At 42.3% G+C, this 12,614-nt stretch overlaps 1 protein-coding gene across 1 annotated transcript in view; it reads right to left on the reverse strand.

Annotated features, from left to right (window-relative positions):
- Nucleotides 1-354: 354 nt before the first annotated feature.
- akt3b (v-akt murine thymoma viral oncogene homolog 3b) overlaps nucleotides 355-12,614 on the reverse strand; it is a 29,587-nt gene continuing 17,327 nt past the window's right edge. The window contains exons 6-13 of the mRNA XM_078273332.1: nucleotides 11,247-11,312; nucleotides 10,901-10,969; nucleotides 9,896-10,018; nucleotides 9,603-9,731; nucleotides 6,809-7,023; nucleotides 5,955-6,042; nucleotides 3,884-3,986; nucleotides 355-663 (exon numbers count right to left, since the gene is read on the reverse strand). Coding sequence (XP_078129458.1) covers nucleotides 578-663; nucleotides 3,884-3,986; nucleotides 5,955-6,042; nucleotides 6,809-7,023; nucleotides 9,603-9,731; nucleotides 9,896-10,018; nucleotides 10,901-10,969; nucleotides 11,247-11,312 — 879 coding nt within the window. The 3' untranslated portion in view covers nucleotides 355-577. The remainder of the gene's footprint in view (nucleotides 664-3,883; nucleotides 3,987-5,954; nucleotides 6,043-6,808; nucleotides 7,024-9,602; nucleotides 9,732-9,895; nucleotides 10,019-10,900; nucleotides 10,970-11,246; nucleotides 11,313-12,614) is intronic.

The raw sequence follows: 12,614 nt of genomic DNA on the forward strand, positions 1-12,614 counted from the left end.
AACCACGAGCCATGCACTTATTCTCAACTAAGAATGACCCTTCACAACCCCCGAAACCCTCCCACCCCAAAAAACCCCAACAAAAACCACCCTGTCGGTATGATACGAAACATCTGCACACGTAAGGCAACATTTTTGGTTTTTTGTTCCCTAAAACGGCTCTTCCAAACCAAGTGCAAAAAAGTCAAAAGAAGACGAAGAAAGAAAGAAATTAAAAACAATAAGGGCAAAAACAAACAAACAAACTAAAAAGTTGAACGTAACCCGGGTCGACAACTTAATACTGACGGAGAGAAAAAATAAATAACAAAAACATTGCCTTCTGCAGTAAATAGCGCTGAAAATGTACGAGACTTCTTTTTAGTGTGGGAGAGACCGGCTGGAGTCTATCCCACTGTGCAAAAAAACCTCTTTTTAAAGTCCCTAAAAAGACTTTTCCCCGTCTGTGAGGAGGCAGAGAAGGAGAAAAAGAGGGGAGACTGGTATTTCTTTTTTTTTTTTCTCTTCTTCCTAAAATGGCTACGTGTTTTCCTCAAAATGGCCACGAATGGGGACGATACTGGCGGGGCTGGGCCGCTCACTCCCGCCCGCTGGCTGAGTAGGAGAACTGTGGGAAATGAGGCCTCCGCTCGTTGTCCGCCGCGTCCATCCCGTCCTCGTCATCTGTAGAGAGACAGACATGCGTTAGTTTAACCCTGGTGTTGTCTTCCCGTCAACTATGAACTTGTTGTCCTCCCGGGTCAAAATGTATACACTTTTTATGACGATTATTTCCACGTTTTTGTCCTTTTTTTTAAATGGTTTGGTTGATGCTACAACATACATACATACATCAACATACAGTACTGACCCCAATATAATACGACCCTGATTATAAGACGACCCCTTCTTTTTCAAAACTCATTTTTGGAAAAATACTTTTTGAATCTCAATTTAATAACTGACGGCCCTTGTTATGAGCGTTACGTTCAGTTTACCGCCATTTGGCACCACCTGTTGTTGTGGATGTTTCAAAGTCTAGACCCCACATATAGTACGGCCTCGATTTTTCAGATATCTTCATTGGGGGGGGGGAACCCTGTCTTATATTCGGGTCAGTACGGTACTTCAGATAAAAACAACAAAAAGGATGAGTTTGAGAAGGAGCAGGGAGACGCATAATGCTTACAAAGCTCTGCCCCTACTTTATAATATTACATTATTACAGGAAACAAAAACAAATAGTTATGTACAGTATATACAGCATACAAAAACTGTAAGTCATACAATAACAACATACAACTAAACACTGTGTGTACATTCCCATTCATATATTCAGATCACCTGTCTTTGTTGGGAGTCTGCATGTGCGAACAAAGATGGAACAGAAGTGAGAGGTCTCACTCTGTAGCTAAAACAGAGACCTGAACACAGGGTGAAAAGAGGAGCTGCAGCAATGAGCAGTACAACAAAAATATGTAAACCTATTCTGGTACAACCTCTGAATTAGCCTGGATGCCAGCTGAACTTAGCCCCGCTCACAACATTTGAGGTCGGGAAGTTGGGTCTGGACTTGATCCGCTGTGGAGCAACTATGATCCAACCAGAGCTGTTCGTACCAATCAAATTGTCAGGGCGGGCTTTATACGATGATGGACAGACGATCAACAGTAACGTAATCAACCACGTCGCCGTTTACAACAAAGACGGCTGCCGATGGAGAACTGAGATGTGTAGATTCCTCCATCGCGTCTGTTAGAGAAGATATCGACAGCGCATCGAGAACCGCGATCACGTTATGTATACACATTGCCACACCCGTTCGCACGACACGGAAACTGCCGCCGAAGCCCGTCTTTGACTTACAGCTTCTGTGACGTCTGTCTCAGCTGCTCTGATTGGTTGGAGGTCTATCCAATTGAGTGCAGAGGCATTCACTTTCCTGGTTGGGTTGAAACCCGCCCCGTAATCACAGCCCAGTGGAGCGGTATCAGACTCATATTCTGACTAGAATCTGAGTATGACCACGTCAGGCTTCCTCTAAATACAATTATGAACCTGAAAATGAACATAATATGAGCAAAATACCTTAAAACTAATCGGCTGCACTTAATAAATAACACTCGGTATGGCAATAAAGGCTGCTTTGGTTTCTGAAAGTCTGAAAGTTTTTGATATAAAACCAGTAAACTAAAGGAACTAATGAAATATTTTGCAGTGGTACACACAGCTTGTTAAAACTGTACTTCCGTGAAGTTGAGGGACTCACATAGATTGACTTTTTTTGGAATTGTGGGTCAAACTGAGAAAATGACGACATCGGTACGCTCGTCTTCTCAGACTTGGCAAAGCGTCCCCAGTGCCACGGAGGACTAGAGGATTCAGGCGTTTCCACGGACACCAAGTTCCCCTTTAGGCCACCAGGAGGCAGATTCGCAACAGAAGTTAAATACTCAGCCTCCATCACATTTAAGGGCTGCAACTAATGCTTGTTTTCACCGTCGATTATTTTCTGGATTAAAGGATTAGTTGTGTTGGTCTCTAAAATGTCAGAAAATGATGAAAGATGTCAATCGGTGTTTCCCAAAAAGTCCAAGATGACGTCCCCAAATGTCTTGTTTTGTCCACAACTCAAAGATCTTCAGTTAACAATATTACAATAACAATATTCACATTTAACAAGCTGGAATCAGAGAGATTTTACTTTTCCCCCCACAAAAAAATAACATAAACCAATGAATCGATTATCAAAATAGTTGGCGATTAATTGAGTAATTGACTAACTAACTGAGTCATCTTTGCAGCTCTAATCCCATTATCGGTGAACTAACAGAGATGTGGTGTTTATCAGCAGCAGCCTGATGTATCTGATCTGTCAGCAGGGTCCAAAATGAGCAACATCTACCAGCCAAATGCTGGTGAAATATGCAAGTGGCTGGTAGATCTGCTTCACTAACCAGCCAACAAACAGTGTAGAATCGTAAACAGGTGGTCTGGGACCCCTATGGGGGTCCTCATATTACTGCAGGGCAGGGCTCTGAACTTGAAGCCACTGAGGGGCTGCTATACAGACTTGAAATGAACAGTCTATGGCTAGTAAACTAGCTGATGCACTCTCTTCTACCTCCGTAGGCTACTGTTGAAATCACAGACTCCAATAGTCATCGTTGCGTTTTGATGGACATTTATTGATCACAGTGTTCTTCGAATGAACGTGCAAGAATCCATGTGTCCATTAAGCTCCATCAACAAACATTTACGCATCCACATGAGCGTTGCGGTGTGTAGCAATTCGATGCGGCACCCCGTTACCTGTTGAAAGGTTCCTACCTAAATAGACATCACTCAAAAGCACACTAGTGACACCAGTGGACAATTTGTGTCCTACACCCAAAACAAATGAAAACGGCTCTTACAACCATATTTGTGAAAAGACCCACTGATGGTAGGCTTACTGGCCTATAGGTAAGGTAGTCACATAGGTAGCCATCCACAGATACACTTCATCTCAAGGATTCACTGTGCCACATGTATGCTTAACATTCAAACATGATCTATGAAATCATGCCAGCAATTATTATGTTAATAGCTTAGTATTCTATGCACACAAAAAGGCTTTAGGCCGCCCTACACGTTATTGTAGGCCCAGTTTAATATGCAACTTCATTTTATACAATTTAATAACGTTTTTGCAATGTAGTACGGGGTCCCTGCTCCGTCTTTCTTTCAGTTAAGGGGTTCTTGGCTTAAAAGACCCCTTGTTACACCCCTTGTTAAAGACCCCTGGTGTAATCTTTTGAGTGGCTGGTCAAATTTGAATATTCATACAAAAAAAAAGTGAATTCTGGACCCTGATCGGTCGGCCAGGTGTCGGTGAGTGCATGACGTAGAAAGGCGTGCTTACATTTTTCCGGCGGAGTGATGGTGATGGTCTGTGCTGTGAACTCCTCGTCGAAGTAGCGCGTGTCCGTCTCGGAGCTGACCTGGGGCTGGAAGGGCGGGACCAGCTGCAACAAGACAGGAAGTAGAAAGGCAACAGAGTCAGTGGCTGTGTTCCAAACCGTTCCCTGTCGCGGAAAATAGTGCACTTCATAGTGTGTTGGCCATTTTGTAGTGGTGTTTGAATTCTCCGCGGTTCATTTCATTCACTATATAGTCCACTATAAAATACCCACGACGCACAGCTAATTTGAGTGTTCATACAATGTAGCCTTACTCCCGTATCCCACAATGCAACACGGTTGTGTTTGCCCCGGAAGAGAAGTCATTTAGTTTCAGTTTGTTTACATGATGCTGGGAGCGCTCGCCTCCGTCACACAAACAACCGGACATCTACTGACGCAACGATGTTTTCAGTCAGTGTCCAAAATCTGGTTTGGTTGGTTTTGGGCACCGCCTAAGCAAAATGATGAATATAACTAAAATACTTTTCTCTAATGATTGTGGTTGGTCAGTTTTGTCTTTAAGCTTTTGGAGTGTTATTTGTTTATTATCTGCTCTAGCTTTTCCAATGTTTCAGACACAGATATGATAGTAACGGTCCAAGATGATGTAAAATTGCATTTTTTTAATTGAAAAAACGTATTTGTTTTAGGGAGAAACCCTAAACCCCCAGCCAAATACGTGCATGATGGTTAAAAAATACTGAGCATGGTTGACGAATATATATATATCGAGAATATCAGGTGAGTCATAGGTCTGCTTTGAGTCCCTTCTTAAAACAAACGTATAGAGTTAGGACAGCAGAAGACATGAAAGGAGGGGGGGGATGACATGCAGCAAAGGGCCGCAGGTCGGAGTTTATCCAACTTAGGATTTTATTTGAGCTTGAACCTCCTTTGATTTTTACCTTCTTTGTACAGGTTTTTATACACCAAATAGTTTGTATTTGTTTGGTTTTTGATGATTTTATGACTGGTCTGTTTTATTGTTTTGTGAAGCACTTTGTAATGTAGATTTGAGAAAGTGCTCTTTAAATAAATGTTATTTTACTTATCAGTATGACTATCTCTCTATACTCACCACTATCTCCATCTGTCGGGAAATGGGCATTGAAACTTACTGAGCTGCTGATAAAAATCTGCGTAAAAGCAGTGAAGGACTAAAACACGTTGCTTTCTATGTTGACATGCAGCAAAAAGAACGAAAACCTTGACTCGCACATTGCTGAGAGGCTCTGAGGAGTCTATGGCCACGTTCGCACCGCAAGTCTTGATGCTTAACTCAGATTTTTTGCTCAGATCCGATTATTAGTTTGGCTGTTGACATTAGTGTGAACTGTGAACTGTTTGCGGTGTCGAACTGACCCGCATGATCAAAAGACCAGTAACAATGACATCAGACGCAGCACGCTGTTGTGCTAAAGTTAGGGAGGTTATGGAGAAAGTCAGCATTTTCACTTTTATTTCAAAATGTTTGTACAATGGCAGCCGTAACATTAATGAGCATACATACACTAATGAGGTCTAACACCTCCCTCTCCCTCCATTGACTTGCTCCATCACTGTTCTCCATGTTGGAGGCCTAGTGAGGTTTTAATGTTACTGTCTGTGTCTAGGGCTGACTCCCGCCGGCACATAATTGTGATAAACTGATAGATTGGTAGACTGACGTAAAAAAGACCTGGGTCTGATTCAGGACCACATATGGAAGTGGTCTAAATCTTGATTTGAAAAAATCAGATCTGGGCAAGATTTTTGTGTTCACACTACTTCTGAAGAAGTCTGACCTGGTCACATTGACCCCCCCCCCAAAAAAAATCTGACTGCAGTCTGTAGCCGAACAGTCAAAGAAAAAAAACAGGACGACGGTGTACATTTTCCATTCTATTTTTTTTTTTTTTTATTTATACATCTCTGCCAGACTTCTTTTGAAAAATCAGGTAACCCTGATCCCAGAATATCTCAGGTACGCAGTTGGAATAAAATTACCGCTGAAGATCGGATGACGCCTCGGCAGCTAAATCCTGCTCTCACCTTCTTGTCGTAGACGTCCTGCCAGTCGACTGTGCCAAAGAAACTGTGCCGCATGATCTCCTTAGCGTCATCCGGTCCGCCGCCCAGCCTGTCAGAGAACAGAGAGAGACAACCAAGACGACGTTGAAGTCAGACATTAAAAAAAACAAAAAAACGCTGCTCTTACAAAGTCTCCATCAACGGACCCAGAATATCCACCTGCTACGGATCCAAAAATAACTCGGCGGGGGTGAATGGGTTCGCTCTCTGAAGCTGCAGTAGCCTCTTTTCTCCACTTTTCTTCATTAGAGACAGAAAAACGCCTCCGGGACAATCAGAGAGGGAAATTAACAGCAGCCACCAGCCGGTTTTTGTCTAACAGCACTTTATCTGAATACCAATTATCAGGAGGAGGTTTTTTTGTTCTCTTCTCAACATCAAGATGGCGGCTTAAATAGTGAAATGAACCGGTGGATTCTGGGACAGATAGTACTTTTTTTTTTTTTTTTTATCTCTTGTACTTTGAGTAAAGACAGGATCTTGAGAGGTCTTTTACATTCAGTTCTAATTGTTTTAAACAAGCACATTTGATGTGTTTTAGCAGAATACTGAAAGCAGCTGAACTGAGTACACTTTATAATCAAGTAATATTGTTATCAGGATATTCAACAACGTTATCGCATATTCTCCTCATATCGTGCAGCCCTAGTGTGTGTGTGTGTGTGTGTGTGTGTGTGTGTGTGTGTGTGTGTGGGCTTCACAAAATATCGTTTTTTTTTTATCATCACTGTGATATTAACTGGCGCAATGAACACATCGCGAAAGACACTCATAGATTTAGTACTGTGTGTGTGTGTGTGTGTGTGTCTGCGTACCGTTTGTTGGGGTCCTTGATGAGCAGCCCCGACAGCAGCGACTTGGCGTCGGCCGACAGCGTCCGCGGGAACTTGATCTCCTCCATGAGGATGAGCTCGAACAGCTTCTCGTGGTCCTGGTTGTAGAACGGCAGGCGGCCGCACATCATCTCATACGTCACCACTCCCAAGCCCCACCAGTCCACCGCCCGCCCGTAGTCGTTGTCCTCCAGCACCTGGTAACACGCAACACACTTTAACCAGAACGCTGACAGCATTTCTATCACAATTCCCTCTTAACAGCTGACAAAACAGGGCAAACCCTGTCTGAAAATACATCACACGTTCAGCGCGTGATAGTGTGACTGTTCAGATGTTACGAAACAGCGGTTATGTCGATGTTTTTCTTCTTTTCTTCGGTAATAACTATTTGAACAAGGGATGGTTAGATTGAAAAGGGTTTGAACTGCGATTTCTCAGCCCATAGTATGTTCAGCTGATAGTCCAACAGGGCTAACCCTGTGGCGTTTTAGACTAACCTTCTGTTTTACTGTGAAGTTTGAAGAGCTTTTACTAAATATTAATTCCAGCTTGTTATATTGCACTTGACACTGAAACAGGAAGCTGTTCCTGTCTAAATCTGCACACACTTTGATGCTAAGCGTCCAGTTTCTTTTACCAATGACGCTGATGCAATGATGTTTTCTTCTCTTCTCATTCAACTGTTGCTCAGAGGGCTCTTGGCCTCTTCCTGCCCTTTCAGTTGTCAGTCTGGTTGTACGAAACTAAACAACATCTATTTGTAAAGGAGGACTTACTTCAACCTAAAAGCATCAAAGACAATCCAAACATACTGAGTAGTCCTCTCAGACCTCTGACACAATCAAGCTTTGTGGCAGCAGATTACAAACTTTACAAACGGTATTGTGTATTAAAACACCAAGAGGCCATTTTAAGACCAACCTGTGCCTCTTTTTTTCTTTCTCACGTAGCTATATCTGACCCTGACGCATCTGATATCCGCTTTCACGTCCTCTTAATGGGAAAACAACTTTCAGAATCTCCACCAAGAGCCACATTAGAAGAAGTGAAATCGGCCACTGACATTCTACTTTGATGTAAAGAAAACATTTAGCTGCCATTAGAGGAACTACACCTTGGGGCACTTCCACAAAGTTGAGCCCTGGTGGTTGCTGCTTGATGACAAACAAAACCCAAGTTCTTTCCTGATTTCATCATACGGAACGAAAACAGAAGACGGCGAAGGCTCAGTTTGGGCCTGAACAGTTTTTGTGACAGTTTCCAATCTTATTTTTTCTGCTTGTTAATTATCAATAGTCACTAGCTTTGTCGGAAACCGTTCCCTCATTCACTCACTTACTGTTCCCTATATAGTGTTTATTAAATAGTGAACTATATAGGGAACGTCCGAACCAGATTTCGGACACTCACTGAAAACACATCGTTGCGTCAGTAGATTTGTGTGACGGTGGCGGGCGCCCCCAGCATCACGTAAACAAACTGAAATTAAAATACTTCTAATACGTCCCTGAAAACAAAGAGAGCACCCAGGAGGATAGTAAAAGGTTGAATATTATATATGTTGCATGTTACATTTCCACTGTTTAGAAACAGAAGCCCGCTCCATTTTTCCTATCTAGTATTCGTGGGGGCTTCGGCTGCTTCTTCTCCTCCTCTGGGAAAACACGACCACATTGCGTTGTGGGTATACGGGAGTCAAATGTAGGCTACATTGTACAGCTGTGCATTGTGGGTATTTTATAGTGGACTATATAGTGAATTAAATGAACTGCGGACAATTTGAACACCACTACAGAATGGCGAACACACTATATCAGGGGTCTTCAATGGTTTTAAAGCCAAGGACCCCTTAACTGAAAACGGACACGGAGCAGGGACCCCCTACTGCATAAAGTTTTAAGTTGCATATTAAACTGGGCCTACAATAACTTATAGGACGGCCTAAAGCCTTTACACATACCTTTTTAGTGCATAAAATACTAAGCTATTAAAATAGCCTAATCATTGTTGGCATGATTTTATAAATAATCATGTTTTAATGTAAAATGTGGCAGAGTGAATCCTTAGGATGAACTGTATCTGTGGATTTTAGTGGCTACCTTACTTATTCCAGCCAGCAAGTAGAGCTGGGCGATATGGAGAAAATATATATATATATACATAATATTTTTGACCAAATACCTCGATATCGATATTGTGACAATATTGTAGGGTTGACAATCGGTGCTTTCACAAAATATGCACACAATGAGATTTTTGATAAATAATCATCAGTAATGTGGATATAATAACTAAGTGGGTAAAGGCAAATAATAGAACAGCTACAACAGTCTGGTAAGTTCAGAAAATGACATCACTTTACTGTAACGCAGCCTTTAAAACCAGGAAAAGACAACACTTCATACGTTATATCTCGATATTACGATATCCAAAATGTAAGACGATATCTTGCTTCATATATATCGATATAATATCGATATACTGCCCAGCTCTACCAGTAAGCCTATCATCAGTGGTGGTGGTGGTGGTGGGGGTTTCACAAATTGTGAAGCTGATTTATATTTGCTAACAATATTGCAAATAATATGTTGGTTTCATATTAAGATATTTTAATTTTCGGCCCCCCTTCAGTAACCCCCTGTTGAAGATCTCTGCAATATAGTGCACTATTTCCGTGATAGGGAACGGTTTGGAACACAGCTAGTGTGTGTGTGTATGTGTGTGTGTGTGTGTGTGTGTGTGTGTGTGTGTGTGTGTGTGTCAGAGCTCTGACCTCAGGAGCGAGGTACTCTGGGGTTCCACAGAAGGTCTTCATGGTGGCAGTGTCGGTGATGCCTTCTTTGCAGAGGCCGAAGTCTGTGATCTTGATGTGGCCGTCTTTGTCCAACATGAGGTTCTCCAGCTGATGAGGAGGACGAGAGAGAAACATGACGCTTTGTTTCCGACCTGCAAAATCTGGCCGTGTTTCTGTATGTTTCTACATGATAAACTATGAACTGCCAACCCAGGGCAGGTGTCAAACATTAGATTTCTCTCAGACACGGTCACAGAGCAGGGGACGTTTACCTTCAGATCACGGTAGACGATCTTGGCAGAATGCAGGTAGTCTAGAGCAGAGACGATCTCAGCGCCGTAGAAACGGGTGCGGTCCTCCGAAAATACTCTTTCTCTTGACAAATGGAAAAACAGCTGCAGAGAAATACATAAACACAAGTTCATACACCTCAGACGTGTCTGTTGTATTAAGTTGAGTCATCCAGTAAGAGACCAGTAATCAAGATCAAAATCACTGCTATTTTCTGCAGTGGAACCCAGGCGGGGCTGAGATGTAGCAGAAGACATCAAAACAACAGAAGAATGACTTTGACTCTCCGATCATTGACGACGGCTTAAAGCACGTGGCAAACTCAAGGCTGGCTGGAAAACCTGGCCCTTCGATGTTGATCTGCCCGTATATCAATTAATGTGCTCAATCAATTCTGGCCCACCTAGATTTGTCACTTTTTCAACATTTTGTCGCCTTTTCTGAAGTTTTTGTCGCTTTTCTGACACTTTTTTGCCACTTTGTTTGGGCGCTATTTTCAATGTGACCTTTTTTGGCGTTTTTTCCTGTGCTGGCTAAGGAACGTTTTTGCTGACATTTTTAGGGCTTTATGTAGACCAAACTGTAACTGAGAAGACTATTTGAGACGTGCAATAAAACAGTCAAGACAAGTTGTATGTTTTGTATGTTAAAAAAAACTATAACCAATTGTAAAAATGCAAGTGTCTCTGACTGAACTTGCATACAAATAAAACGATAAGTTCTGAAGATATTTCGCATCCCTCTCTGGTCTTTTGTGCCACTGATGGCTTCAAGTTGATAAACTGACAACCCACGTCAGTGCAGCCACTCCAGTCCTGCAACTCTCCAAATGAGACCACATCGACAGGAGTGACTGCTTTCAGTTGAAGCTCTTTGAATCACAGTCGACTTCATTCTTCAATAGTTCTTGAAATAACTTCAGAACATCTGCCAGCATCAAAAACATAAAAAAATAAATAAAAAAAAGAGATTCACTGATGTCTCACCTCTCCTCCGTTGACGTACTCCATTACAAAGCACAGCCGATCCTTAGTCTGGAACGAGTACTTCAGAGACTGAAACACAAAATATATATATATATATATATTTTTTTTTAACTCAGCAGAACTTAGCCGATTGTTTCAAACACATTTATTTATTTATTTTTTAAGAGCAGAAGCTTTGCGGTCTGAATTCAGTGCATCGTTCCTTCTTTGTAACATGTATCAAGAGAGTCTTTGAAGTCAAGCTGCTTCTCTTTATTTATATTTATTTATTCCAACTTAATAATTCACAGCAGCACAGGCGTGTCATCAGGTTATGTTTGCATGCACTCTCCATGCTGATACTCACAGTTAGGAATGGATGCCGAGTGTTTTTTAATACCCTACTTTCTGTGAGTGTGTGAGCAACTTCATCCTGTGATGGAGAAGAAAAAAAAAAAAGGAGAGGACAAAGAAGATGGTGATTAGTCAGGAGACAATTTCTTGTTTGAGTCAAAAGGTTGAGGATGTAATTGGAAGAGAGGTGAGCGAACATCAGGATGATGCCGGCATAAAACCAATCTGGAACTGATATTTCTAAATATTATCTTCTACTATCTAATATGAACACCCTCGACTAACAGTTACATGCCAAATGAAGGTAACACATTTAGTTTATTTGTTGCTATTTTCACACATAAGAGTTACGGTAGATCTTGTTAAAGACAGTCATTTTAATCCAGTAACCAGTAAAAACATGTTTAAATTAAAGACAACAAAACAACATCTGATTAACACTAAGGGCCCTATCTTGCCCCGCGTTGCAGCGCAAAGCCCGTCACAGTTTCCCGTCCAGCGAAACTGGACGGGAATAACTGTCCTAAAGGTTGCTTGACAAAGTGGAGGAGTACGACTTGAAACGGGGGAAGTATCACTCGTACACTTTGGGCATTTAATGGCGTTCCGGCTCATAAACATAGCATTTAACTAGAAAACATGTCTGATGGATACATTTTGATAGAATACTGTACCTATATATAGGCAAGGTTGTAAACTCAAGGGTCTGTGCATCACTGTCTTTTTTTCCCTTTTTTTATAATGTCCTATAATGTATTTATAGTTTAGTTTTTGTTTATGGTCGCGCTATGTCCTCTTTCTTTTTATTTTGTTGTATGTGTACTGCTTCTTTTTTCTGATGGGTATGTGTGTGTGTTTACATTTTGTGAAAAACCAATAAACTGTTAATCAATGCACCTGCGCCCATCTGTGCGCCTATGAGCGTGCTGGTCTTACAGGGAGGTGTGTTCAGGTGCATTCTGGGCGTGCTGGTCTTACAGGGAGGTGTGTTCAGGTGCATTCTGGGCGTGCTGGTCTTACAGGGAGGTGTGTTCAGGTGCATTCTGGGCATGCTGGTCTTACAGGGAGGTGTGTTCAGGTGCATTCTGGGCGTGCTGGTCTTACAGGGAGGTGTGTTCAGGTGCATTCTGGGCGTGCTGGTCTTACAGGGAGGTGTGTTCAGGTGCATTCTGGGCATGCTGGTCTTACAGGGAGGTGTGTTCAGGTGCATTCTGGGCGTGCTGGTCTTACAGGGAGGTGTGTTCAGGTGCATTCTGGGCGTGCTGGTCTTACAGGGAGGTGTGTTCAGGTGCATTCTGGGCGTGCTGGTCTTACAGGGAGGTGTGTTCAGGTGCATTCTGGGCGTGCTGGTCTTACAGGGAGGTGTGTTCAGGTGCATTCT

The sequence above is a fragment of the Sander vitreus genome, chromosome 2 (genome assembly GCF_031162955.1).
Source record: "Sander vitreus isolate 19-12246 chromosome 2, sanVit1, whole genome shotgun sequence".
Classification (NCBI taxonomy): domain Eukaryota; kingdom Metazoa; phylum Chordata; class Actinopteri; order Perciformes; family Percidae; genus Sander; species Sander vitreus.